The sequence below is a fragment of the Strongylocentrotus purpuratus genome, unplaced genomic scaffold (assembly GCF_000002235.5).
Source record: "Strongylocentrotus purpuratus isolate Spur 01 unplaced genomic scaffold, Spur_5.0 spur5_scaffold_1, whole genome shotgun sequence".
Taxonomy (NCBI): Eukaryota; Metazoa; Echinodermata; class Echinoidea; order Camarodonta; family Strongylocentrotidae; genus Strongylocentrotus; species Strongylocentrotus purpuratus.
The window spans coordinates 44,516,764-44,544,501 of record NW_022145594.1 but is presented as its reverse complement, the minus strand read 5'-3'; the positions used below and the strand labels follow the sequence as shown (position 1 = coordinate 44,544,501).

General features: G+C 36.5%; 2 protein-coding genes across 3 annotated transcripts in view; both read right to left on the bottom strand.

The window, feature by feature from the left end:
* Positions 1 to 1,999: 1,999 nt before the first annotated feature.
* The window catches only part of LOC105445209 (cell adhesion molecule 3-like), a 32,841-nt gene continuing 7,102 nt past the window's right edge, over positions 2,000 to 27,738 (bottom strand). The window contains exons 1-6 of one of the 2 annotated variants that reach the window (XM_030978294.1): positions 11,274 to 11,389; positions 9,041 to 9,380; positions 8,209 to 8,517; positions 7,203 to 7,472; positions 2,787 to 2,930; positions 2,000 to 2,601 (exon numbers count right to left, since the gene is read on the bottom strand). In XM_030978294.1, coding sequence (XP_030834154.1) covers positions 2,462 to 2,601; positions 2,787 to 2,930; positions 7,203 to 7,472; positions 8,209 to 8,517; positions 9,041 to 9,380; positions 11,274 to 11,327 — 1,257 coding nt within the window. In that variant the 5' untranslated portion in view covers positions 11,328 to 11,389 and the 3' untranslated portion in view covers positions 2,000 to 2,461. Of the gene's footprint in view, positions 2,602 to 2,786; positions 2,931 to 7,202; positions 7,473 to 8,208; positions 8,518 to 9,040; positions 9,381 to 11,273; positions 11,390 to 27,738 lie in introns of those variants that run through there. The other variant, XM_030978295.1, reaches the window with a different exon arrangement.
* On the bottom strand, positions 20,026 to 26,506 carry LOC115921149 (tyrosine-protein kinase receptor Tie-1-like). Its single transcript, XM_030978296.1, has 9 exons — positions 26,410 to 26,506; positions 25,931 to 26,101; positions 25,188 to 25,292; positions 24,211 to 24,392; positions 23,526 to 23,630; positions 22,206 to 22,311; positions 21,586 to 21,682; positions 20,997 to 21,096; positions 20,026 to 20,468 (listed from the first exon to the last, which is right to left on the bottom strand). The coding sequence occupies exons 1-9, from the start codon at positions 26,441 to 26,443 to the stop codon at positions 20,409 to 20,411; spliced, it is 960 nt and encodes a 319-aa protein (XP_030834156.1). The 5' UTR covers positions 26,444 to 26,506; the 3' UTR covers positions 20,026 to 20,408.

Sequence of the window (27,738 nt, the reverse complement as noted above, 5' to 3'; positions counted from 1 at the left end):
GAAGAATATAGATATTTATCATACAAATCAATAGAAAATTGATGTTACACTAATAACACAAAGGTAACTACAAACATGCAATTTAAAGGCCCACTGCACTACTTGTAGCTGCTTGCGCCCTCTATATAACAAACAATGCCTAATCGGTGACCATTGGTCCCCCATGATCCTCTTTTTCTTATGTTAACTGAGAGCTGAGTTGATGAGATAACCACCTATCCAGTGACCTTGCAGGGCGGTATAATCCCTCCTGTAAACTATGGCAGATAAGCTTTAACTTACAGACATCAATCAACTTTTCAGATGTACTTCAACCATTTCTTTTGGTAAGTCATCTTTTCGTTTCGTCTGTGTACTTTTCTTTCTGCTTTATTGTATTTCATTCTTTTTCTGATTTCTCTTTCAAAAAAATGTTTCTATGCAGAATCTCTTTTATCTTTTTCCAGTTTTGTTGCGTTGTTAAATAACTTTACATACACTCCAGAATGTTATGGTCAGAAATAAATTCCCCACAAATATACACGCATTTTTAGATTAAAGCTAAACTTGAGTTCTGGTAATGCGATTGCATTGTGAAAGAAAAGGTGTGGAATGGATCAGAAAAGTTGATCATATAGCATGTAAGTAATGCTGTGTAATGCAAGGTTCTGGAGTCATCAAAATCATCATAAATTTGGCAGAGTCTTGGTAAAGTTACAATCACTTACACAGAAAGATGTATATGGGACAACACACATGGTGTCGAGGCTAGTACTACCCTAATTTCCTTATCTTTTTATGCTCATTTCTCAGCCAGTATACATTTTCTTCCAAAATTGTTTGGCACATGACATTTATTTGTAATCTTGAACATTCAGTGTAAGTTTCGTTAGATTCTGTAAGAATTCATTTTCTTTTTATACCAGAAGTCAAGTTTATCTTTAATCAATACAGTTCCAAGAAGATATATATAAACTTTCTGCCAATAATAAATGATACTATCACAATTATTTCATGAAAATCGGTAAAGATTATTAGAAATGTTTGGGCAAGGTATATCTACAGAGTGAGTCAGAAAAAATGTCCCACTTTTTAAAAGTTGTATTGTTTGAAGTATGAATATTTAATCATGAGTTTCATGATATGTCTTGATAGAGTTACCCTCCCAGTACATTTAGGTACCAGTTTCGTTTGAATCTCAGCACGCATGACTGAACATCAGACAATCTTTACAAGACTGCCAGATCTCACTTGCGCAAAGTTGCTAGGTGAGGAATAAAATAGGGTTTTGAACAAAGACAGTCAGACAGACAAAACACACACACACACACGCACACGCACACACACGCACACATGCAAACAAACACACACACAAATGAGCGTTCCATTCCCGACAAGGCCCAGCCAAACTGTTGCTTTTTGTCGGGAATTCTTCTTCTTGTACGAAAAGTTGAGTGGCCGCTGTCCTCTTAGTGTGTATTGGCGGATGTTGTACTTCATGATGATGATGATGATGATAATGATGATGATGATGATGAAGATTAAGATGATGACAATGATGATGATGGGAACATGATGGTGGTAGTGAATGTGTACTAAAGGGAACGATTATCAGGGTTATTAGTAGGATACCAGCCTGTAGGTCCCGTGACCAATCTCTGGGAACAAAAGTTTGAAAGTGTTTTTGTGTTCCCTGATGAATACCGAACAATTTTGACTTGGGCTGCCCCCTTGAAAATCCCAGGCATTTTCGTGAGGGGTCAACAAAGGTCACACAGGCATAGAAGTTCAAATAGTTCCAATCGTGTCAATATGCAAATCAAATTACTCGTCTGGTCATGATGATTCCAAAAATAGTTTGCTATACCTCCGACCTTAAATGAGGGCGCTAGGGTCAAAAACGTTGAAAGGTCAACACACTTTTGACTGGTGGTCAAATTCACCAACACAGTTAAACTTATAAAATTGCATATTAAATTACTCGTCTGGTCATAAGGATTTCAAAACTGTATAGTTTGTTATACCTCCCACCTTAAATGATGGCGCTATGGTCAAAAAGGTCAATGCACTTTAGAAATTCACCAACACAGTTAACATTGTCCGATTCTATGTATTTTAGGGTCTAATAATATGTTTTCTGACATGGCAAATTCAACTATACAACTTTCAAAAGTAAAAGTGCCTACCTTGACCATGTACATTCAAAATGGCTGCCGTTTCGGGGACAAAAATCTAACAACCTCTTATCCATAGATTTGGGGGAAATTTCAAGGTTATGGCAACCACTTTTGATTTTAAAAGTTGCTTAGTTGAATTTGTTATCTTTTTTACAAATTTCTAACAAATGATCTTCAAAAAAGGAATTTTCAAAAGACGTATACTCAATGAATAATTAAAACATGTACTTTCGATAGCCAATTCAGCACTCTTGGCCAGATTTAACACAAGTAAGTCTCTATAATGTCCCTATAGCTTAGTTGGCTCAGATCCGACCATCGTTCAGTGTATAAGATATAGATGCGTTGTAGGACCGCTGCATATCCGAACAAGGCTCAATGTCACATGTCCAGTGTAGACGCATACAATCCTTCATCCAAGTCATTGAGTCATTGACAGGTAATTCTGCGAAATTATAAAAGAAAAAGAGGAAAAGAAGAAGCAAAGGTAATCATTAATTTGGTTAGGATTATAATTATTTTCACGATACCTGTTGAATTCTTAGTAGGTCCATGGTTGAACAGAGGTAGCTTATCTTCGTTCTGATTTCATATATCAACTATTATAGGAGAATTGATGAATATAATCACCTGGTCTGGTCTTCTGTCTCCTCAACATGATGAATTGAATGATGTTGATGATGACAGAAGCCACTAACAGGGTGGCTAAGACAGCAATAGCTGCAGAGGCCCCAGAACTCAGACCAGTTGGCACACAGGTACATAGTGTGCGATCTGGATGGTGAGCAATGTTTAATACAAGATCTAAAGACACAAGCTTCTAGATGAAATCATCAAACCTATGATTAGTTTTCTACAAATACTCAGTAGTTGTATCACACATGCTAACGGGTCGATTGCTCCAGATCCATTGCATACACTAGCCGAATTATTTGCTCCAACGCTGGACCCTGTATAAATGATCCTAATCCTTTCCCTAAACCTTACCTAAAATCCGATCGTAATCCTAGTCCTTACCCTTACTCTTAACCTTACTTAAACCCCAATTGCAAACCTTACCCTATAATTTTGACGAAAACAATAACAGGAGAAAAATGTCGCCGGAACAAATGTAAGATCACCATACCATTTATATAACATACAGGTATCTATAGATATATAATAATTTCAAGGACCAAATTTATTCCCAATAACTGTAAAAACAACATACAATGACAACCGCGTTTAAAGGTACTATGCCCAATTTGCAGGCTAACAAAATGAAAAGGTTATATTCCAACGGCATTTGAAAGTAAATACTAATTTAGAACTTCCCTTAAAAAAAAGGGGGGGGCTTGAAAATGTCTTTAAGAGGAAAAATAACGACTATAATAGTTGTCAAATCGACTTAAGAGCTGTAGAGCCAGTAAGTTATAGTCTGATTTTCAGATCATTGTACCGAATGGTTGTACGTTTTATGCTGCGCAAAGGTTCAATCAGTTTAATTTTGGCCATTACAAGAAGTGGATTATTGACAAATGCTCATGTACCCTCAACAGCTCTTTTTTTTATGTTTGTTATTACCAAGAAAGAAAAAAAGTCAGTCAGTCACTCGATAGTGTCTGACAGTGAAGTCTAGCAAGTAAACGGGTTTCCTTGCATAATTTGAATATTAGGACACTGCTAACGTTTACATTTCACAGAGAGGACATACATGACATATACTCTTAACTCCTGCAAGTTCTACAGAAGTTGATGTTGGCTGCAAAAGGGACATACTGTAGTATCTTTAAGCCATACAAAATAAAACTACTAAAATAAAAACATTCTCACATTCTCATGGACAGCAACCCTGAATCTTTCTATAGTACTATATCTTTCAGATACTGAATAGAATAAATCATCGGGGGAATTCCCGATTTAATTCATTGCGATCAAAACAGAAACAAGTTTGTATGCGTATTCACCTATACTATGAAGCCTCGCTTCAACCATTGCATTAACAGGACTTTGGACTCTGGTCCGTGGTCACAAATACATTGTAGGTTAATATTTGCTGAAGTAACTAGGGAATAATAAACATTGCTTGGATGAATGCACATCCTTTGATATCGATTTTTCTGATATTTTTATATCACATATAATAATTTATAATGGCATAGTTTATTACAATGGCTCATTCATCAGGAGCTTAAAGTGATGAAATGCCTGTATTGTTAAGATTGTACAAAGAAGTTTATTAGAAATATTGTGACCGATACCTCCCTCTCTCTTTCTGAGGAGCTCATCTAGCAACGTACTGTAGTCTTTTATATTCAGATTCGGAAGAGACTTGTATTACTGTAAACGCTGTTATTTTCAGCATCAAATTTACTTCTTTATGTACACTGTTGGTCATGATGGTGGAATAATTATTTTCATCCCAGTTTAGGGAAGGATTTTAATTTTTTTTTAATTTCTAATAGATCTAGATAATGGCATATATTCTCAGATTTTATTGAATATTAATTTGCCAGTGTTTGTTTCGCGTGACTGCTTAATCATATGTGTGCTACTATGCTAATCAGCTAGGGAACCTACGTCCTTAAATCATAATTGACAGTATTGAGGATTAATGCCTCACAAAAGGACACTAATATAGCTTATGGACACGATTTTTATGCTGGGGCCTCACAGTAACGAGGCCATTGCTTAGCCCCTGAATCATGACTGTACGCAGTGTTTGCTAGGGTACGCGGCCGCCCCCCACAAATCCCCCAAAACGTAGAAAATGCAATCAATTTTGAAAAATTCATTGCATTTTCCCCCGGCCCCCAACAAGAAAAATTCCTCTGTAGGGCCATGCATTATAGTTCAAGGCATCAACTAGATGTGTGTTACTGCATGACGTTCATGTACACCTCACAACCATGCCTGCGTATGCACGCCATTGCCTACTCTTACAAGCACACCCGACTTTGAACTGACAAAGGGAAAACTGGAGAGAAAAAAATCCTCAAATCATACGATTCATCAGCTACATGTATACAAATCTGTATTGTATTTGACGCTTAAGGCTTACCAAACACGACAAGTTTAAATTGGTAATCTCTATCACATGAAACCCTATACCATTCACTTTAATATGTAGTCCCATGGATGCACGTGCTTGTATTTTTTGAGTTGGGATATGATACTATAAAACAAAATACTTTTATTGTAAGTGCATCATGGTTCTAAATCTATATTCAAAAGTACAATGTAGGCAAGTCTGACAAACATGCTAATTTATTTCAAGAATAAACGTGCATGTATAGACAGTAATTTAAGTAAAATTGGAAAAGTTTTTTTCAAAATTACGTTGAACTGGGTCTGTATATAGCCCTAAACAGAGCATTTAAAAAAAAAGGAAATGTAGATAATTTGTCATTAGGTCACCATACCAATTTCTCTCTTTCAATTTACATCAAGAAAAAACACAAGAATATTCATGCATTTGGAGGTAAATTTTCAAATCCGAAATTGATTGAATGACAATTCCATAATTCATTAAATCGTATTTGGTATGTAAACATATACTACTTCCTTGGAAAATACTTTTCTAGTAATGGCCTCTACGTTATTACTATTAAAAGTGCATATTGTGAGAATGTAACTGTAAGCATTCCTTACATTTAACTCATAGCCTGCCATAAGGCTGCATGCACGCTATTGTTAAGGTGCCATGTACACGCTAGCAAGCTATTGCTCCTCTGCTTCTTGCATGATTGCACGCATATGTAATAGCAGTTATTGTTCATGCCCATTGGACTGTGCCTAGTGTTTTGCACGCGCTATTGATAGTACCATCGCGTTAATCCGATTATCTCGTTATAAACTTGGCACTGGGGGATTTGGAGCCTGGCACTGCAGGGATTAACCCGGTGGCAGGATAAGAGTTAAGGATCAAAATCGAATGTAACAGAACGGTACTGTTGAGGAGCTAAAACACATTTAAAACTTGTAAAAGTGCAGAGGGAATCTGTTGAGATGTGGTTTGCTGAATAATTTTGGAATTGAGAGAGATAGGTAAAGTCATAATTAGTCTCAAACTACAGAATTGATTTGATCCTACTAAAACACATCCTAACATTCCGCAGTATGATATATCACTCTTCGATTTGAACCAAGTGTTTAGGATTAAAAAAAAATCAAACCAAACAGCTTCCTCACCAACTACCTCAACCTCAACTCCCCCCCCCCCCCAACAACAAAAAAAATAAATAAATAAATAAATAAATAAAAATCTCCCACAACATCTCTGTTCAATCTGAGGGCTACGCAGGAGTCACATTTTGATTCTTTGCAAACAATGGCTTCTAGTATTTGTAACATTTCTAATAGCTTTATCTAGAAATGAATCCCCTTCACTAAACTTATCCATCTTAAGAGCAAAATGTTGTTTTCCTCAGAACATTTCCCAAAGTTATTTACATCCCATTGAAAAAATTAAAATGGTTAATTTGGGTCTCATAAACATTATTCAATGGTCAGATCGTCTGTTTGGAGCCAGAAGGGTATTAATTCATACACAATCAATACAGTGTTAATGCCCTTCTGGCTCTGAACAGACGATGTGACCATTAACCCATTGCTTACTGGAACCGGGTGGCCGCTGTATTAAACCTACGGCAATGAATAAATTCAGTAGTCAACGGGATAAGATATATTTTCATATTTGGATTGAAATAAATGGAGAGAAGACAATCAAATGTATGTTGTACGAATTACATTGCACGAAGATGATCTTGATATTTGTTTGCATATATAGTTATATACGATGTATGTACATGTTATACACCCATGCATATGATTGGTGTTGTAAAATTACAAATGTATTCTTCTATTTGATTTATGCAAACATTGGGATCTACGCATATGTACGGAGTACATGTATGCACATGTGGATCCTCTTTAAGATACGGTGATTACCTTTCCCCAAGAAACAATGATAGAAATAAAAGACGATAAATACACAGAAGCATAATAACCCAAACAAACAAAAACAAACTCTAATTTCACTGATGATATAAAAGAATAATGACTTACTGGTTGGGTCATATCTAGCCGGATCACTTGTTGTGTTTCCAAGATAATTCCCTGCTACGCAAGTGAACTCCGTATAGAGGTCGAATTCTGAACATGGAACCTCCACATCGTTGTCTCCCGTTGGAGATTGATGTATCAGAGTCCCATCGGAGTATATGTAGTAGTTCATTATGCTTGGAATAGGTTGGGTTGGATCAGCAATGTCACATGACACTGTGAGGTTTGGTTCAAGGAACTGGAATCCCACCCTTATATCAGTAGTAGGTGACCCTGAATTAAAGTGAACATGAACAATTCAAATATGCACTGATGGGACAACTGAACAATTTGATTTTTTTTTTGGGGGGGGGGTTGATTTTTTAGAGCAACTGAGAAAAAGAAAAGCAAGTATAAATTTACCATATACAGGGATCAATCTTCTTTACATTAATACATGTAAGATGGATTAAAAAAAATCAACAATCACTTTAAGAATGACACTAAGAGATGCATACTTGAGCCAACAATGTATCTTCAGCTTGCAGCCTTTACAATGTCCATTGTAATCATCTAATTTATAGGGATATATTTTAGGATGGGGTGAAGGGGATTGCAGACTGAAAGAAATACCTAAAACTTGTACCCTCGTGTATTCAAGTTGAAATGACAACTAAAATATTCAAGGTACACAATCTTTTGCACGCCAATTGGCTATTACATATATGTATACGTACATGTACATGTGTATCAGGAGAAAAATAAAGTTTCCTAAATTGATGAATACTTCTAAGTTATCCTAAGAAGAGTTATCATCATCGTCTGTTTGGAGCCAGAAAGGCCTTTTCTCATATCATTTCACATCGAATGAACAGCCTTCTGACTGCAAACAGACAATACTGGTATGTAGAATTAATCGTTTCTATGAACTACTACCAACAATTTTGATATAGTTGATCTCTTTTGTTTTATAGCAAATTATTCTGTTCAGTACAAATGTTCAAATATGCAAAGGGGTAACCAAACTTACTTTGTATATTAAGAGTAGTTGTTTTTTCTCCATTGAGATCATATACTTGATGACCGCTGATGACACATTTCAATGTTTGACCAATGTTCTCACTAGTAGCTTGAAATGTGCAGACACTCCTTTTACTAGACAGACCTTCTCCAGCTGCAGGGTACGTTACATTTGTATCATCACAAGGTGAAGGCCCATCATCTAACATCCATGTGATTGTTTCATCTGGTCTACCTCCTAAAGCTTCACATATTGCTTCGAACACGTCAATGTTGCTCTCTGTTATAGTTTTTACCGATAGGTTCCGTATCGATTTGACTGCAAATCAAAATAATTGTTGTTGTAAAAGGTGATAGTACAAAATTACTGTCAGAAATACCATTACTCTAATTATTTCGTCTAATACTTTGTAATCGTCGCAATATGAATAAAGATTGTTATTATTATTATTATTATTATTATTATTATTATTATTATAACTATTTTTTTAATCAATTTTCCACAACATAATGTACAGTTAGATAAAAGAGGAACCGGACTTCATCGAGAAATCTGGGGTCATCTGTTTGTGTAATGATTTCATCAATTCATCTTATTATTATTATTTTTATTATCAATATCATTATAATTACTATTATTAATATCATTATCATTATTATCATTCTAGATACATTAATAAGTCTAAAAATGCAATTTAAAATAGATCCCTTCTTGACATCTACTGTCCATGGATCCTCTTTTTAGGTACTGGTAAACAATACTAACTTTAATGAAAAGCTACAAAGGCAGGAACTACATTAACATTCAGTAAAATAGACTGTTCAAACTTTCTATGACCCACCTTCTACTGTTAGTTCTGCACCATCAATGTTTCCTGTTCCTACAGGAAGTTCAACACATTTATACTGCCCTTCATCTTCTACCAGAGTATTAGTGATTGTCATAGTGGATGTACCCTCATTTTCTGATACACCAAAGTTGACATATTTTGGATGAGTAGAGGGATTGGTAACCGCTTTTCCATTAATGAAGATATTAACAATTGGAATCACTGAAAGGTCTTCCCATATAAAGGTATATGGCGCTGCTCCTCCAGTACAGGTGTAAACTGTGTCAGTACCTTGCTGTATTAAGGAAGGACCTGTCAGAGTCACAGATTGGCCGTTTGAGAATTTCGTGATCTGAAGAAATAAAGATAGGTAGTTGAATCAATCGTTACAAAAAAAGCGATCTAAAGCAGCAAACCAATTTCAAATGCTGGTTTAGAAAAGCAAGGAAGATTTCAAATGACTTTTGCTCCGTCTGAATTTTCGATTTTGAATTAATACCAGAATAGTCTCTGATTTATTTTTTTATTTGCGAAAATGGAACTTAGTAGCTACTTACTCGTGCATGGATAATGTGAGCTGATATTATTATTTTCACTTTATATAACGCTTCTTCTTGTTTTTGCTAACGTCATTACAACTTTGTTTCTAAAGAACTAATCTATGAATATGTTAATTTAATATAGAAGACGTTGGCTTTAAAAAATCCATTCATTTACAAAGAGTCCATTAAATTCTGTTTCTACCCTTCTTAAAAACTATACCGAGCGACCTTCGAACAGAAAAATAACAGATATCTTGCAGTAGTGTATTCTTCATCCATGTTCTATCCAATGGGAATGGTGCCTCCTGCATGAATGTTCCAATTTGAGCTAAGAATAATATTAATAAAACCTACTTTATTATGGACTGTATAATTTTTCCTAATCAAAATACACTACATAAGATATTACCATTTCATTAATTTAGTGTGAACATCCCTGCCCGCCTAAGGACATTCGGGCGTCTTGTTGCCCGAATGTGAGTTGCCAGTTATATTACCCGCATATTGGTATTTTACAAACTAATATCCTCAGAACTGCCAGCACCCCTCCCCCATCAATGTTATTATAGGTAATACCAAGTTTTGGTATGAGGACATGACTTTGGTTCAAATGAACATATTGGAAGCATATGCGATCCTACAATATTCAGTGATCGTTGTCGCGGTTGAAATCGTGTCTAAAGATGAAATTGTTAATCATAAAATCTTTACGTTGTATAGCTCCCTCTCAAGATCAAGATATTAATGTAGCTTTAAACAATGTTTCTTGACTAAAAATCGACCGTTTTGCTATATCCCCGTTTGGAAATTATATATTACAACTCCACATTCTGAGATTTTCATGCTCGCAGCTACCATTGGATGGCCGTATAGGCACTCTTTTAAATTGATCACAATTTACCGGTAGCACCGATATTTTTTTTTTATATTCAATTGTTTTCGAGAGCAGAAGTGTTTTAGGGGCTAAATTTTCTAGTGCGTATTATACATCCTCGTGGGCATCCAAATATATCAACATTCTAAAGAATCGCTATCCGCATAATTTTCTAAATTTGAAAAAACTTTGTATTACCTTTAACTAACTCTATTTATCTATATTATGATTTTAAGACACTGGAAGACTTTAGGAGAAAAACAAAACACCCATTTAATGACAAGTGTTTTCTCCTAAATACTGTTTTCTTCTGTTTTATTATAAGCATTTTAAGAGTATTTTTGCCCTTGCATGTAATGTGTTTACTGTAACCGCTTTCAGCACCATCTGGGTGTATAATGTTAGACTCAAATCCTCAATTTCTAAAATGATAATTCCCAAGCGGAGATTTATTATCTACATTAATATTCCCATGTTTGTATGCACAATACGTTACGAAAATGTAGAAGTGTTGTTGTCTTGTGAACAAGTCTCCTGACTGTGAACCGCAGGGTACAGGGTTCGAGTCCCCGCCGAAGTACTTATGTTCTTTGGCAAGACATTTATCTATATTTTGCGCATTTTCCCCCAGGTGAAGCAAATTGTTACCTAGCAGAAATTAAAACATTTAAATGATTGAGCGCTGTAATGGCAGCCGTGTTTAAGCCGGTGTAATAACAATGCTGCGCCGTGATATTGCATTGTGCCAGACATGATCGCTATGTCCCCCACGTACTATATATGCATGTGCAATAGTTTGTATTGTTTTGCAATAACGAAGACAACTTACCAGTATTAACAATCCGATGAAGTGCAAAATGGCTCTCATATGTTGGATATCCATTTTAGAACTGGACAGTCGACTTCTGTATTAATAATCAATTTCACGATTTGTTTGTTAGCTGGTTAAAGACGATCTATGTAAACGCAGTGTTCATGCATTCCTTAGCCTATAAAGCTAAAGGGGGAAGTCCAATACAATCAACAACAACCTACGTAATATGATTGCACGCGAGATATACAGAGTGAGTCAGAAAAAATGTCCCACTTTTTAAAAGTTGAATTGTTTGAAGTATGGATATTTAATCATGGGTTTCATGATATGTCTTGATAGAGTTAACCTCCCAGTACATTTAGGTACCATTTTCGTTTGAATCTCTGCATGCATGACTGAACATCAGACAATCTTTACAAGACTGCCAGATCTCACTTGCGCCAAGTTGCTGGGTGAGGAATAAACTAGTGTTTTGAACAAAGACAGCCAGACAGATAAAAACATACACACACCCACAGGCACACACACACGCACATACACACAATTGGGGTAAAAACTATTATTCCACCTTAATGACCAAAAGAGAACAAAACTGTAGATTAGTGCATTAAAGTTGTAGTATTTACAAGAATACCAGTCATGTTTATTTCTTCCACATCTAGGTGAAATTTTCTTTGATCAACATTTCTGTTTCTGTTTACAAATAATCTCGCCCTTTTTGTACTTTGGTTTTGAAATCAGCAATAGTGTAATCCTTGAATGCAGGGGTGGTGATCCCGGGGGGACGGGGGGGGGACACGTCCCCCCTCAACTTTTTTTTTAGAGGGGATCGTCCCCCCCCCCCTCAACATTTGAAAAAGTTCACACAACATTTTATAGCTCTGGAGGGCCCAAGAGTGCAGCGTTTAGACAAATAAAAATGCAAAAATCTTCTTACTCGGTAGCTACGCCCCCTTGCATAATATCCTTCAAGATGTACAAGTAAATACCGAGAAAATCGAAGTGTGAAAAAAGTATCTGCTTTTTTTCATACTATAGTTTTGCTAAGGAATGTAATTTTGTAATACAACAAAACTTCAAAAACCTTTGAGGGGGTAGTCACTTCCGTCACCTTCACCCCTCTTATTCACTGTGCTCCCTCGCACCTGCGTACTGATGGGGGGGGGGGCTTTGGGGGCAGTTCTCCCTAAATTAAATTCAAGCGGGGTTTATTTCTAATTCGATACCAGTGATTTACAAATGTTGTTGAAATGGCATGATTTTCCCCTGAGCTTCCGAGGGCTCTGCCCCCTGGCTGCTCATCTGACCCTAATTAAATGCCTAAAACCCCTGGGCTTCTGAGGGCTCCGCCCCTGGACCCCACTCCAATAAGTGACCTGCATGCCAGTGTCACAAATAAGGTATCAAAATATGCTCATCTGACCGTAATTAAGTGCCTAAATCCCCTGAGCTTGATGAGGCTCCGCCCCTTGACACCCGCCGGGGCTTTGCCCCTTGACCCCACGCCAATTTACGCTCCACTTTGCTTTGCTTTGCTCTACCTGATCGTAAATACTTTAACCCCCCCCCCCCCCACTTTGAAAAACGTTCGAAGGGCCTGCGTAACATGTAAGAGTGGTGGTGATGCGGATTTTTTTCTGCCCCCCCCCCAAACGTTTTTGCTCATTACGCCACTGCTTCCTCGTCCCTCACATTTCGTCCCCCCCCCCCCCGGTCATGAAAAGAAATCGCCGCACATGCTTGAATGTTTAACTCTGAAAAATATGAATGAAGTGTAGAAGGCATGATAGTATTTTTTTTTTATATACCTGGATATTTTTGTTTACATGTCTGCGTTCTCACTTTTATTCTTTTCGTGAAGAAATCTTGAATCTTGAAGCTTTATTTTGTATTGGTGCTTGTAATTTTGTTTGCACTATTACAAGGTATTTCAGAATAACATTTTTTGTTATGTTATGGTTTATTCAATTTGTGATTTTGACATCTCAGCTACTCTGTTGAAATAAAAAACGAGCGTCTATTGCATTTTGTACACGGCGCATTTGCATAAAGTAAGCAACCGTACGCAACTGTAAGCAGCCATACGCCTGGCCTATGCAAGCGTACGCAACCCTACGCCTGTCAAACGCAAGCGTGCACGTATGTACGCCAATTGCATACGCGTAGGTACGCGGTGCCTACGCACAGGGTACGTAACCATACGCCATCGTACGCCAGCCTATGCATACCCTACGCAGGGATTACGCCGAAGCATAATTTTGTTCATGAATACGCAGCCTAACTGCGGCGTACTCGGTACGCCACACTACGCAACTCTACGCAGATCCGGTGTAAAAGGGGCTTATTTGTACTACATAGCAATATACAGGAATATATGGCTACCAGAGTACAGGAGATACAACTAAATCCAAAAACTGATATAAAAACAACGCTTCATAAACTCCAACTTGTCTAGTAGTTTCCAGATTACTAAGTGTCTAAGAATAACGAGCAACCAGGAGCTCTTTTTGGAGAGCAAGCAAAATGCATGTGCAAATGCCTGTGTGCTCATCGAGTAAATATGTTTAATTTTCAATTGACCTATTTTCATTAAAAACTAACACATATTTACATGTGATATAGTACAGACAGTTCAAAATCTAGAAATCATGAGCATTGTGTAAAAGGGGGTGTAGCATGATGAGACTACGTGTCTTTCTGGTAGCCTAACTCGGGCCAATCGGGTATGACTACAGACGACGCGACCGCAGCTTTCACATGCGTGCAACATATGCGAAACCGAAGCGTGAGGAGAAGTTCGGTCTGTTTCGCGAACGCTTGCGCGCGCTGACCGTTAATCAAGTCCATTCGTGTACGTGCAGTTGTCCAAAAGAAGTCATGGATGATGTTAACCACTATTTGCCATGCTACACCCCCTTTAACTCTTATCATGCCACAGTGCTAATCCCCATTGTGCCAAGCCCCGAGCCACGGAGTGCCAAGTTTATATTGAGATAATCTGATTAACGCGATGGTTCTATGAATAGCTAGTGCAAAACATAGCACAGACCAATGAGCATGAACAATAACTGCTACTACAAAAGTGTGCACGCACGCACATGGCAGCGTAGCAATAGCTTGCTCGCTTGTACAAAGCACTATAACGATAGTGTGCATGCACCCTCATGGCAGGCTATGAGTTAAGTTAATTTACACAAACTGTGAGCACCTGTAGAAAGATTGTTTTACCTTGTTGATTCAGGCGTCCAAATGAACAAAATAATTACACAGATACGATAACATAATAATGAGTACAGCGCATGGATTCATCTACTCACCCCCTCCCCTCCTTAAGCTGTAATAAAGCCCCACTGCACTATGTGTAGCTATACTTGCGCCCTTTATACAGCCAACAATACCTATGTTCCCCATGATGCCCTCTTTCTTATGTTAATTGAGAGCTGATTTGATGAGATAACCACCTGCCAGTGACCTTGCAGAGAGGTCTAATCCCTCCATGCCAAACTTAAAGGGATAGTTGAGTTCTGTTTCCAGACCGCAAATGCCTTCAAAGTGGATGGTTATTGCTGTTATTCTTATCTGCGACATTTCTAGTGCCCTTTTAGAAGCTAAAAGTGCTATGAAGGTAATTTTAGACCCCAAAATGTGTAAAATTTAGCCAATACGATCATACCAATTCAGTTCCACCTTCAAAATAATATTGTGACCGTTAATTAATTATTTAATTAAAAATAACAATACATGGGCCGGCTGGTTGTGCGTACTATAAGCAACGCGAAAATGCCAACAAAATAGCCAACATCGACATTGGCTGAAATACGACGTAAAAGGCGTTATTCCTTTTTTTCAACCGTTTTTTTTTTTAATTTGTCAAAATATCTAATATTTGTGGTGGTACACAAGTTTTAGAAATCGCTATTTTTCAACCTTCTCTGAACCGATTCTAATCAAACAAAGATGATTTTGTCATTTAAATATTATGTTCTTTCATATTTGACACTCAGTTGTTCATTATCTCACAACAAAATTATTTTGTGTAGCGCCCTCTGCAACAAACTCAACTATCCCTTTAATACTCGGACGCAAGCATTTTGAAACGCAACGGTACATCTGCAGTACACGATTTTTTTTGCTTGCCGGTATATCGACTATTTTCTGCCGCGATTCACCGCAAAGTCATTGCATTTCAAGTTTAAATGTATATGTCGGCACCGCACTACGGTCGCGCCACAATCGTTGAGCAGCACGCGACGACGCAACGCATCGCAATGCTAATATTGTGCATAACTTCTGGTACAGCAACACTTAGCCGTTTGTGATAGCAGTGGTTTACCAGCGGGGGTGGGGGGGGGGTTCCTATGACAAGCAGAGTTTGGCAATATCAAGGGGAAGGAGAGATTAGAGAAGAAAAGTGTAAACATCTGGCAAAATCGAGAAGGAAGTAGGAGGAACCGGAAAGAAAAATAAACACCGGGAAGTCCGTGGACTGCCCCGGCGGAAAGGTAGTGTACCTACGCATACGCCACTGGATGGTGGGCAATGCAGTAAAAACACTCTAACCCATACCTAGGATTTTTGTTTCAAGTAAATGTTTCCTCTTTTCTCTTTCTTTTTGCATTTTAGCCGCCAAAGGGGAGGAGCACGGGCCTGTATTGAGATTGCATGAACAGATCACAGCAATTTATGTTTAAAATTCACATTAGCAAAAAAAACCAGGCTTTACGGGAGATATAATGTTATGTTGTGGACAGTCAATTGACTTTTCTACCGATGCTGTTGACGGTACATGCTGCAGCAGTAGGCTTACATTGTTTGATGACGTATTACGACTGAGGGCAATATAAAGCTACTTGTCCAATAACTGCAAATTTGCTTGAATGATGGAAGGAATGAAGGAATGAATATATAGGCCTAATCTTGGCAATGCCGATGCGGCTATCCCGTGTAAATAAGACAATTCTATTCAATTAAATTCAATCAAGGTTTATTAAATACATGAATGACAGTCATATACTGAATTGTACATGCTTTTACAGTGCAGGTAAAAAACAATGTAAGTATAAAATAATAACATGAGATCAGGAAAAATGGAATTAAATGTGTACAAGCATAATTCTAAATTATTAGATATGATGTTAAGCAACAGTATTTATGAATATATGAATACTTGGACTTCGATTCATCGGGTCATCGCGTCGGGTCGGGTCTATTTGTAAATAAAAGGGGCCTATTTTACAACATAACGCCGATATTTCGTAAATAAAGGGGCATGTTTCCTGAAATTTCTACCTGATAACAAGTATATTAATAATAATACAAATAATAGTGGGTTCTTGTATAGCCCTTACTTCTGTCAGACATGACACACCTGGCGCTCCACAATTACTACTCTGGCTTTAGCATGGCTGCCATTATGGCGCTCTAGCATTTCAAGGGATGTATTCCTAACCGGTACCCATTTATCTCACCTGGGTTGAGGGTGGCACATTGAGACAAATGTCTTGCAAAAGGTAATAAGAGCCGCGTCGGGACTCGTACCACGAACCATGGGATTGGCAGTCCAGGGCCTTATCCACTACACCACGAAACCACTTCTGTTGCAATAGAATGCAATACAAATATGTCATGTTTAAAAAAACTGAACAACCTTCCTCATTGCTCATCTCTCTCGCTCTCTCTCTCTCTCTCTCTCTCTCGCTCTCTCTCTCTCTCTCTTGTTCATTCCGTTTATAACTTTGTTATGTTCCTCCTCCCAATATGTTTATGCCTCTGACTGAGTTTCAATTGTTTTACTTTGTAGTGCAATAGGGTCAGGGGTATTACGGAAAAAAACATTTGCCTTACATCATAAAGTTCCCACATAATTACAATATGCCCTCATTGCTATTGTGGTTATGCTTATAATATGAACTACAGAAACCCTATTTGTTTTATTAGAAACCTTTATTATTTTTCGTGCATATTTTGTTATGGTCTTCATAAAACAGAAATGTAATATCAGTGAATCCATTTTGAAGGCAGATAAAAATGAAACTAATACTAAATAAACTGCTTTTATCACATTTATTTAACTGTATTTTTGCAATATTTACATTTGGTAGCAGCAATATTTCCTCGATGTAATCAATGTTATAAACCCTTTAGAAAATATTGTAGACTTTAAATAAGCCTAGTCATTAAAGGTATACACCAGTTTTGGAAACGCCCCCCCTCTCAAAAAGCTCTCATTACCAATCATATAAAAGAATATGTTTTGACTTATACGTGATGATACAAATTCTGCCGGTAAACAGCCTACTAATTGATATATTTGGTAAATTATTATATCTATCCGGACTGGATAGATATCGCGTAGTCCAATATACATTTTTATATGTACAGTGCTTGTAACTTTACCAAGACTCGGCCAAATTTCTTATCATTATGATGGTTCTAGAACCTTGCAGTACACTCTAATACTTATATGCTAGATGATCAACCTTTTCTGGTCGATTCCACAACGTTTATTTTACAATGCAATCGCATGATCAAACCTGGTCCATACCTTTGATATAACATCATGATCATTTGTCAAATTATCGTTAGTTTGATTTAAATCATCAGTGTCAAAGGTAAATTAAAGTGTAATATTTCTAGAATAATAGTGCCTCAAGGGCAATATCAAATACAATCAAATTTCTTTACCAAATAAGCTTATAAACAAGAATATGTTGATTTCCTTTAATCCATTGCAATAGTATGCTCACACTTATGGGTTCGCGATATAAATGAAGAATAGATATTATATAAAAAACATAGGGAGAATATATTTCATATACATGTATATTTTACTAAAGGCGTCATTAGAGGGACATTTGGAGTGAAACAATGATTCATTAAGTAGACATTGTCATTAGCAGGAAATTTTGGTGTCCTCTTAACGGGTTGTATGTTTTATTTCTCATAGAAGGCCCAATTTTGTTATATTTATCCCTCTCTTTATATGTAATATTACTAAAGGTGTCATTGGAGGGATATTTGGAGTGAAAAATTAGTCATTAAGTAGACATTGTGGTAAGGGTTAGGGTTAGGGTTAGGGTTAATGTATAATGTAGGGTATTATATATATATATACATATATATATATATATATATATATATGAAACCCTACATGTTGTATTAACAGGACACCTATATCTAACCCTAAATGGTACGTTAACCGGACATCATAAAAACTGGTATATTACCCTAACCTTAACCCTAACACAAACCCTAACCCTAAAGTCAAAACAATATAACTAATCAAACTAATGACTAGTGATTAGACCTTTTGATTCTAGGCAGGTCTATAAGTTTGCTCTGCCTGCAAACGTACGTAGAGGGCAGTAATTCTATTGTTCAATCGTTAACAAGACACAAAAATGTATAATAACATTGACCATGATAATAATAACCATGTCTACTTAATGACTTGTTTGTCACTACATATTTCCGTCTAATGACGCTGTAAGATGAATATACAGTATAAGGCTACTTACTTCACATTTCAAATCATACAAATCAATAGAACATTAATCTTACAAACATCAAATTTAACTTACAGATATCACTCAACTTTTAAAAGTGTACTTACTTCATTGAGGTAAATCATCTTTTCGTTTTGTTTCTTTACTTTTCTTCCTGCTATTTTGTTTTCGTTTTCTTTTCTCTGATTTCGCTTTCAAACAAATGTTTCAATACAGATTCTCTTTTATTTTTTTACAATTTGTTTGCGTTGTAAAATAACTTAATGTACACTCCAGAATGATATGGTCAGAAATAAATTAGACTGGCAGTTACTTTATATTTTTAGTAAGTGCTAAGATTTGTATGAAAACACGTTGAATATGTAACACACTATACTCATTCTGTATGAAGAGAATGTGCAAATAAAGAAATAGGTGAATAATTCACACGAAACCTATTGACAAGTAGGCGACATTTTACCATCTTCAAACATTGGCATGACCTTAGCACATTTACTGTAAAATAGACCTTAACACATACCCTTCATATTTATAATTAACGCAAAATACACCTTCATACATGCACATGACTATACAAACACTGTTGCTCATGAAGTTTTGAATATATTTTATTACGTGTTTCCATGAAAAGATTGTAACAGTATATTTGTTTCTTGATAAATTCTCATAACTGTATTGATGGATCTTTATGAACCTTTAGATTAATCAATAAAGTTCTAAGAAGATATAAACTGTATCTATCAAGAATAAATGATACTATCACAATTATCTCATGAAAATAGGTAAGAAATGTTATTCCAACTGTGTAGGCATGATAAATATACATATGGGGTAAGGCCAGCTCAGCCTATGGCATCGCGAGGCTACTTAGTTTAAATCAAGAGTTAAAGTATAATGATAATAAATGTCTTGATTTTAAAGGAATATGCATTGCAGCCCGGTGGCTTAATTATAAAATATTTTTGCAAAAGTATTTACATGATAAATAATACACTAAGAAGAATCATAAAAACACATAAAAACAATCTATATCCAGTTGTAAAGCACTCATGAGTGTAGTATATACAGGTGAGTCTACTATTAAAAGGGGAAAGAAAGGTAGAAGAGAAACAGAGGGAAAGAGAAGGATAGAGAGGGAAATGAGAGAGAGAGTGGGTGATGAACAGGAAGAAGAAAGAGGGTAGGTGGTCATCCACTTACAATACTATGAAATAACACAAACATTAACAAACGTAGCAAGGTGAATTAGAAGTAAGTTTTACACAGTATATACACACAACATAACCGACAAAAAAATCATGAGAATATGCTGTTGAATGTTTGAGATCGGCCGCTATAACCTTGATATTCACAAATTTCGTGTCTTCTAGAATATTTCGACCTCTTGACAGTGTAAACTTAACTTTTTAAAGTAACTTTTTTACACATTTTTACCAAATGATCTTAAAAATACAATTTTTTTCAAACAGACGTATACTTGATGCAAGATTCATACAAGTATTTGCGATCTAGTCTGATTCAGCATTCTTGGCTAAGTTTAACACAAGTTATTCCTTCTAAAGTCCCTATACTTATCCAACCAACGTACGGTTTACAAGATGTAGATGCGTTGTAGTACCGCTGCACATCCGAACACGGCTTAATTTCACATGTCGAGTGTAGACGCATACAATCCTTCATCCAAGTCATTGAGAGACAGATAATTCTGTGAAAATCAAAAGTAATTAAGATAATAATGATAATAATAACAGCATCTATATTCACCTCAGGAGACAATCATTGGAAGTACAAAGTAGTATTACGACATGAGATTTAGCCCAGCTGTTTTTAGGCGTTGAAAGCATTCAAGGAATAAACTCCAAGTATCACACTAACCCTCACTCTGTCAATTTTATGTTGAAAATAAGAAAGGAATTTCCCCTTTTTTTTCTTTCTTCAGAATTCTATTTAAATTTGAAAATATGAAGAAGAGAAACTTATATGATCATATATGAATATGAAACACACAAATATGTACGGTAGGATATAGTAAATGAATAAACTAAATGACGTAATAAATCATTCCATAAGGAAAAGAAGCTCCAAAGATCACTATTGGTTAAGGGTTAAGGTTATTTTCACGATTCCTTTAGAACTGAGGTTAATGCACTAACGGAATTGTAAAAATTGATATGTAATAAGGAAACTTAATTCTGCATTATACATGTTAGAAGGTAATTTGAGTCAATCTTACATGAGTCTTTTCTAGAATCCTTTCCAAACTCTTGAGGATATGATCAAAGTTACTCCGATTTGTAGCTTCCTTCTCCCAAGAACCAGTCATGACCGTATACCTGAAAGATACGAAACATACGATCCTTATCTAATAGAAATCTAATAGAACTACCGAATTGAATCTAATACAAATACAAATACAAAATTCCGACAAATCTAAAGTTCATGAGCAACAGCAGTTTTATCACTATTGTTTCATTATTTTATGTACGCACCCAGTCCGAATCATTTTACTACACCTTATTGTTTTATTATCATTCTATCAATTTCTCTCTTTGTCTTTCCCTATGTTATTCTTTGTTTTTCTTTTATGACCTTCTCTTATATTATTCATTGTTTTTATCATTCTATCATTTTCTCTGTTGAGTGTTTAGACGTATTATTTTCAGCTTCAGAATCATATTCTTAGGAAAGATTGCAAAATCAAGTGTAATCGTGTTTCTTGTTTTTTGGAAACATCATCATGACATCTAGGAAATACAAAAAAGCATCGAGTGAGTCAAATTATGACGTTTACAGAACAATTCGCATGAAAGAGTAATATTTACACTTCTTGTCCACAATGGCGAGGGCGTGGCATCTGATAACCATTGGCAACCTCCGTTTGAACAGTGTCAAAGGTCATTCTAGGGTATGGCCTTGCACCTTTAAGAAGCGAAGAAAAATAACACTGAAAACGTTTCTTTTCCAAAATACGAAAATGTGACATCCAAAGCTATGGAGAAAATTTAAATTATATCGCAAATATTATTGGTGGGTCTTATAGAGGGGAATAAGTGGCTTGAATTCTTCATCTTTAAAATGCTTCGAACTAGTATTAAACATGGTCTATTTTAATTATTTAAGTGCAAAGGTTTATTTCACTTTTCTTCATAACACCATATGATACACGTGAAGTGAAGGGGTCTTGGTATGGTGTCTAATTCTCTTGACTCTAAATCCGAGGTTCAAGGGTTCGAATCCCAACTCGACACTTACTTCCTTTGGCAAAACATTAATCCATATTCACCACTTTCCACCCACTCCACCAACCTGGCAATGGTAATAATAATGGGAGGGCCCTGATGAAGAACAGCTGTAACGCTTATAAGGCTTCCTATGTGAATGACTTTAGGGTCTTTACGATGGTACACAAAATTATATGTGATATTAACATTAATTTGTTCACCTAATGTCACAATTTCCCACAAGACGATACCAAAAGACCAGATATCTGCTTCTGTTGATGGGTCGCCAGTAACCATGGTTTCAGGCGAACTCCATCTTGTTGGTTTCTGAGATGTTGGAAAGTACAAAGAATGCTAAAAATCGTGTTAACTTTAAAGTTTAAAAGATGGAGAATTAGCGTCTTTCTTTGCATTTTTTTTTTATTCATTTTCATTAAACAATGGGTTAATACAAATCGTGAGTAACACCTGATGGCTGAACTGTTCATAATTTACAAACAGCTTTGAATATTCATATTATAAGCAAATAACTACCGTTGGTGAAGGTGATGGGACAAACTATCACTTCCGAGGCGATCTGGAAGTAGCTATTTTCCGAAGCGAAGCTGAGGAATATAGCGTATACATTCAGATCGCCGAGGAAGTGATAGTTTGCCATCGTCTGAAACCAAAAGGTGATTATTTGCTTTATATTCAACATCGGAAACATTTCACTTCTTCCGTCATTTTAGAGCAACAAGTCATCAATTAACATCTAGCAAACGGTGTACGAAACGTACAGTGTATGCAGTATGGTGGTGTGACCATAGTTCGCGCGTGACAAAAGTTCGCGTACTAACACTAAAAGCGCTTGAAGCCAGAGGAGAGCAATACGCAGCGTATACAATTAAAGTGCATTGCACTGTGTAGATACTACTTCTATATTCAGTGAAAGTGCGTTGCACTGTGTAGATAGTACTACTATCTACACATTAGAACGAACTTTTCTTCTCCCATCAATGAAGGGCGAACTATCTTTCATCACGCGATTTATTTTTTACCAATCGTAGAGCAAGAGCACCGTTTGCTAGCTGTTAATTGATGACTTGTTGATCTGAAATGACGGAAGAAGTGAAATGTTTCCGATATGGAATATAAAGCAAATAATCACCTTTTGGTTTCGGGCGATGGCAAACTATCACTTCCTCGGCGATCTGAATGTATACGCTATCTTTCATCAGCTTCGCTCCGGAAAGATAGCTACATCCAAATCGCCTCGGAAGTAATAGTTTGTTCCATCACCTTCACCAACGGTAGTTATTTGCTTAATATTGCAAATGGCAAAACTATTCAAACACCACGGTCAATCAAATTAATGATTAAGTAGTTTAAGGGGAATTGAATAAACGTCATAAATCATAAACAAATATTCCATGGTCGCGATTTCCTAGTTTAAATTTGTTAGATATATTTCTTTTGAGAAAAAAATGTAGTCCTCATTATTGTATACGTGCCATATCTATGCTGATGATATATCATTAAATGTCAGCGATAATACTCACACCTCTGGCGCTAAATAGTGATGAAGATAGTCCATAATCTGATAGCTTGCATTGCTTTCTACCGCCTAGTAACACATTGTGAGCGCAGAGAGTTCCATGGACGATCTTAGTACGAAAAAAAAAATTGAATAACCATAACAATAGTAGTAATAACAAATAAATAAATACATAAAAAACGATAATCTGGATGTCTCACCCTAGCTCATCATCACCATCTTCCAACTATACTCGCTTCCTTATCTCCTATTCTTCCACTTTCTACTTCTACTATTCTCAGTCTCATCCTCCTCGCACTTATCGTCGACCTCAACGTTCTTACTATCAACCCCCCCCCCCCCCCCCCCCCCCACGGTCTCCTCTTCTCCGCTTTTCTAACATTCTTCATGCCATATACTCTTCGGTAACCTCGTCATCGATAACTCGATCCTATTGCGGCTTTCTCAATTGCTCCTTATTGTTCTCCTATTGTGTTTTTTTTTTTAAATCTACAGGTTACCTTCATTGATTCAAGAAACTGTATCTCTCTGACGTATTTCCTAGCAAAGTTTAGTGGACTACTTTCATCTATGCAGCTCCTTTTCACCCATGCTTCCATTTTCCCATATTTTTCTCTCCTATCCCCTCCCATCGGTTCCCCTTTTCTTTAGTACCTTCTCTCTTATTGCAAGTCATTAAATCAGGTTACCTTCTTCGATGCAAGATACTGCATCCCTTTTGCGATTTGCCAAGCCAGGTTGAGTAGACTAGCTTCATCGATACGAACCCTCTTTGGTTTGAGATTGCTGTATGTGGGCTGGGATTGCACCCCTGTGGTCTGTAGATGGGTAAGTAGGGTACCCCCACAGATGAACTCATACATAATGCTACCTGCATCGTGGGGAATTCGTTAATTGAAAACAAAAATTAATGAAACTGACCGTAACATTATTGTAACGAACCAGTTCGCCACAATTGTAGTTATCTTGCAGAAAACGTAGAGGGCGCAGTAAGCTTTTGGGGCGTAAGGGCTCAGAGCGCGATTACGGACGCACCATGCATAAAGCAGCTCTCGGAGACTATAAATAGTGGTGTTGTGCGGGGAATTCGTTACTTCGACGCTGGCTCTCGTCGTTGTCAGATAGCGAACTCTCCGCTCCGCTCCAATGGAGCTAAAATAAGGAAAAGGATTGGAAACGAGAAATAGAGTTCCTACAAAAGGCAATTCCTGCCTTTACTACTTGTTGAGATTTATCAAGGTAATCGGTGTCGGTGTTAAAAAAAACCGCTCGCGTTAGTCAGGATGGCAAACTTTTCGTCGGATGACGGTGATAGAGGCAAGGGACAGGCCAGCCCTCCAGCATCCAGGACCCGTTCTAGGATGGAGGGCCGTAACATTATGTTTCATCAGACATCATGTTACAGTATAGGAAAATATCTTGCTTAATCTTTTAAATACTTTCCACTGTCTGTTATTCCAAGGTCCTCTTGTTTTACTGGTTCAATCGTTTTGGGTTCCGCGAAGCCTACTCAAATTGCTATGTACTTTCAGGGTTGCTAGAATCGATAAACTGAACTTTTGTCCTCCGAATTATCTGGAAAAGACGCTCATATTCCTAATAATATGTATAGAATTAAGCAGACCAAAACAAAACTTTTTGTAATTGCGAGAGGAGATGTTTTTACCTTGTTCTTGACAATATCCGAGGCACTTGACAACATTCGGTTGATCCGGTAGCTCAGAAAGGACCTTCACAGCTTCAAGAACGTTATTTGATTTGGTCACTTGATCTAAGGGAAGATACATCCTACATATAACTACCACATTTGCTTTCAATTTCGAAGGGAGTAGTGGGTTAAAGTCATTGCAGAACAAGTTAATCATTCATTTGTTATTAAGATCGAGTGAAAAACAGTGTAGACAAGTGAATACAATATATTTTTACTGCTACCTTGTTTGGCGTTCAACAATAAGGGATAGAGCAACGTCGATCTGGCGCTACTCAGCGGCTGCCGGGCTCACAATCAATTGGGCAAAAAGAATTTCCATTTTCGGTTTATCTTAATAAAATATGGAGTGGACTTTAAAAGATTATTATTATTATTTTATATTATTATTATATACAAATATATATTTATCAATTGAAAACCTAAATATGAATAAATATATATATATTTATTCATATATACACACATATATAACATACATACATGGTGTACTTTTAAACCGATGTGTTACTTTGTACGCTTGTTTTGGTCCTACTGAAATAAAACTTTCTAGAAAGCTGAGAGCATCTCTGCTTATCAATAATAACACAACATCTGGTAAAGTTCCAAGTTATTTTAGGCTACATTGATATTTATTAAAGCGATTTGCCTGTCGGTCTTTTAAAATCATTTTTTATAGGGAGTTGTTGGCAAAACCCCACCTGGAATCTGCCTTATACCGACGTCTACTTGACTTTGATTCGAGCGGAGTTCTCCCTTCCATACCCCACCGAAGTCACCCCGTCCAATCGAACCGAGTCTGGTGAAGAACGTCAGGTTTTCAGGAGCAATGATGGGAGAGTGGGATGGACCGAGTTTGAGAGATGTGTATGCTATAAAAACATAAATAAATATTATAACGAGGCTTCTAATACTTGAATGATTAAACACGTATAATATTTCCCTGAATACTTTTCGCACATTCGGGGAACTGGGCTAAAGCCAGAGTAATATAGTACTGTGTAGGCGCTTTGAGCATCCCCTGGATAAAAACGTGCGTTCCTATGGTTATGAGAGCTTTTTCTATGTTTGTTTTAGTATCTTTGCTTATTTTTGTTAATTGTTGATTATTTGAATTTATGTTTTTTCTTTGTAGCATTCTTCATTATAAACACTGTGATGACTTTACACATTTTCTCACCTCTATCTCCGTTCTGAATCATCTCAAACGCCATGTTGTCGTTTGCCTCATGAGATACATTTCTTCCTTTTCTGTGAAAAACAAATAGTGAGATGTTTCTTAATAAGGCATTTATATTGATAGTGTACTGTTTATTGTACAGCGCCATCTCATAGCCATCTCACAGTACTAATTTCCAAATAGTCGTAATCATCAGAGCAGTTTTGCTCGGTGTATGTGTTATAGTACATAGCTAATCATTTTCATTTGAAAGTTGTAATAGAAGTACAAACTCGAGTTTCACTTTATTTTTTAACATATTTAACATGTAAACACATAATAAATGATATCATCTATACATTTGGTGGTTTCTCATATTTCACTACATCCGAATATTGGTGTATGTGTGTGCGTGTGTGTGATGGTGGTGGGTGTTTGAATATATACCTGTGTGTACTGATGTGCACATTTGAGTCCTCGATTAAAACCAGAAATGTGTAGGTGTGTCAATGCGTGAGCGTGGGCGCCCACCCATACGCACTCATGTGTTTGTGTGATCGATATCAATATATACTGATCAATATTACGAACTGCTATGTACTAACCTTGAATTGGTTTTCTGTGACTCTTTAAAACATGTAAAAAGAAACAAAAAATGAAGAAGCAAATATAGAAATCTTGATAAATTTTCTACGCACAAAAGAGGTATATGGCACATTTATCAACAAGGAAGTAAACTTTAGTCTCAAGTAGATATGCATAATCCTGAGGTATTGATATGGTATGGGTCAATACATTCAGGAGATGATAGACGTTACGATAATCAAGAAAAAAAAACTTCGCTATCAATTTTCAGTATCATGTTCAATACTAAGTCAATGAAGAGTAAATACAAACATATAACGTGAACCGGCTTTATACACTTACAAGCTATCAGTTTCGTCAGCTTGCTCAGGATATTCTGATAATTATTAGTTTATCATTGATGATTAAATTCCTCATACATTTTATAATCAGAATTTACTTCGTCGAATGTGTATGTGAACAGCCAAGAAACTGCCTTAAAAATCCTCCATATATATATATATATATATATATATATATAGTAAATCAAATCATTACATTTCTATTCATGTTCATGAGAAAGTAATGCAGTAGCTATGACTATTACGCACCTCATTTTTTTTCCGAATGATATTCTGTGAAAGTATAAACAGCTTTCATTCCTATGAATTGTTTGTTAATACATTCTGGCGTTATTCATTATATAGAAAGCTAAGTAAATCAGTAATACAAGTTGAAGAACACACATCATTTACATGGAAATCTGATAAGTGATATTATTGATGT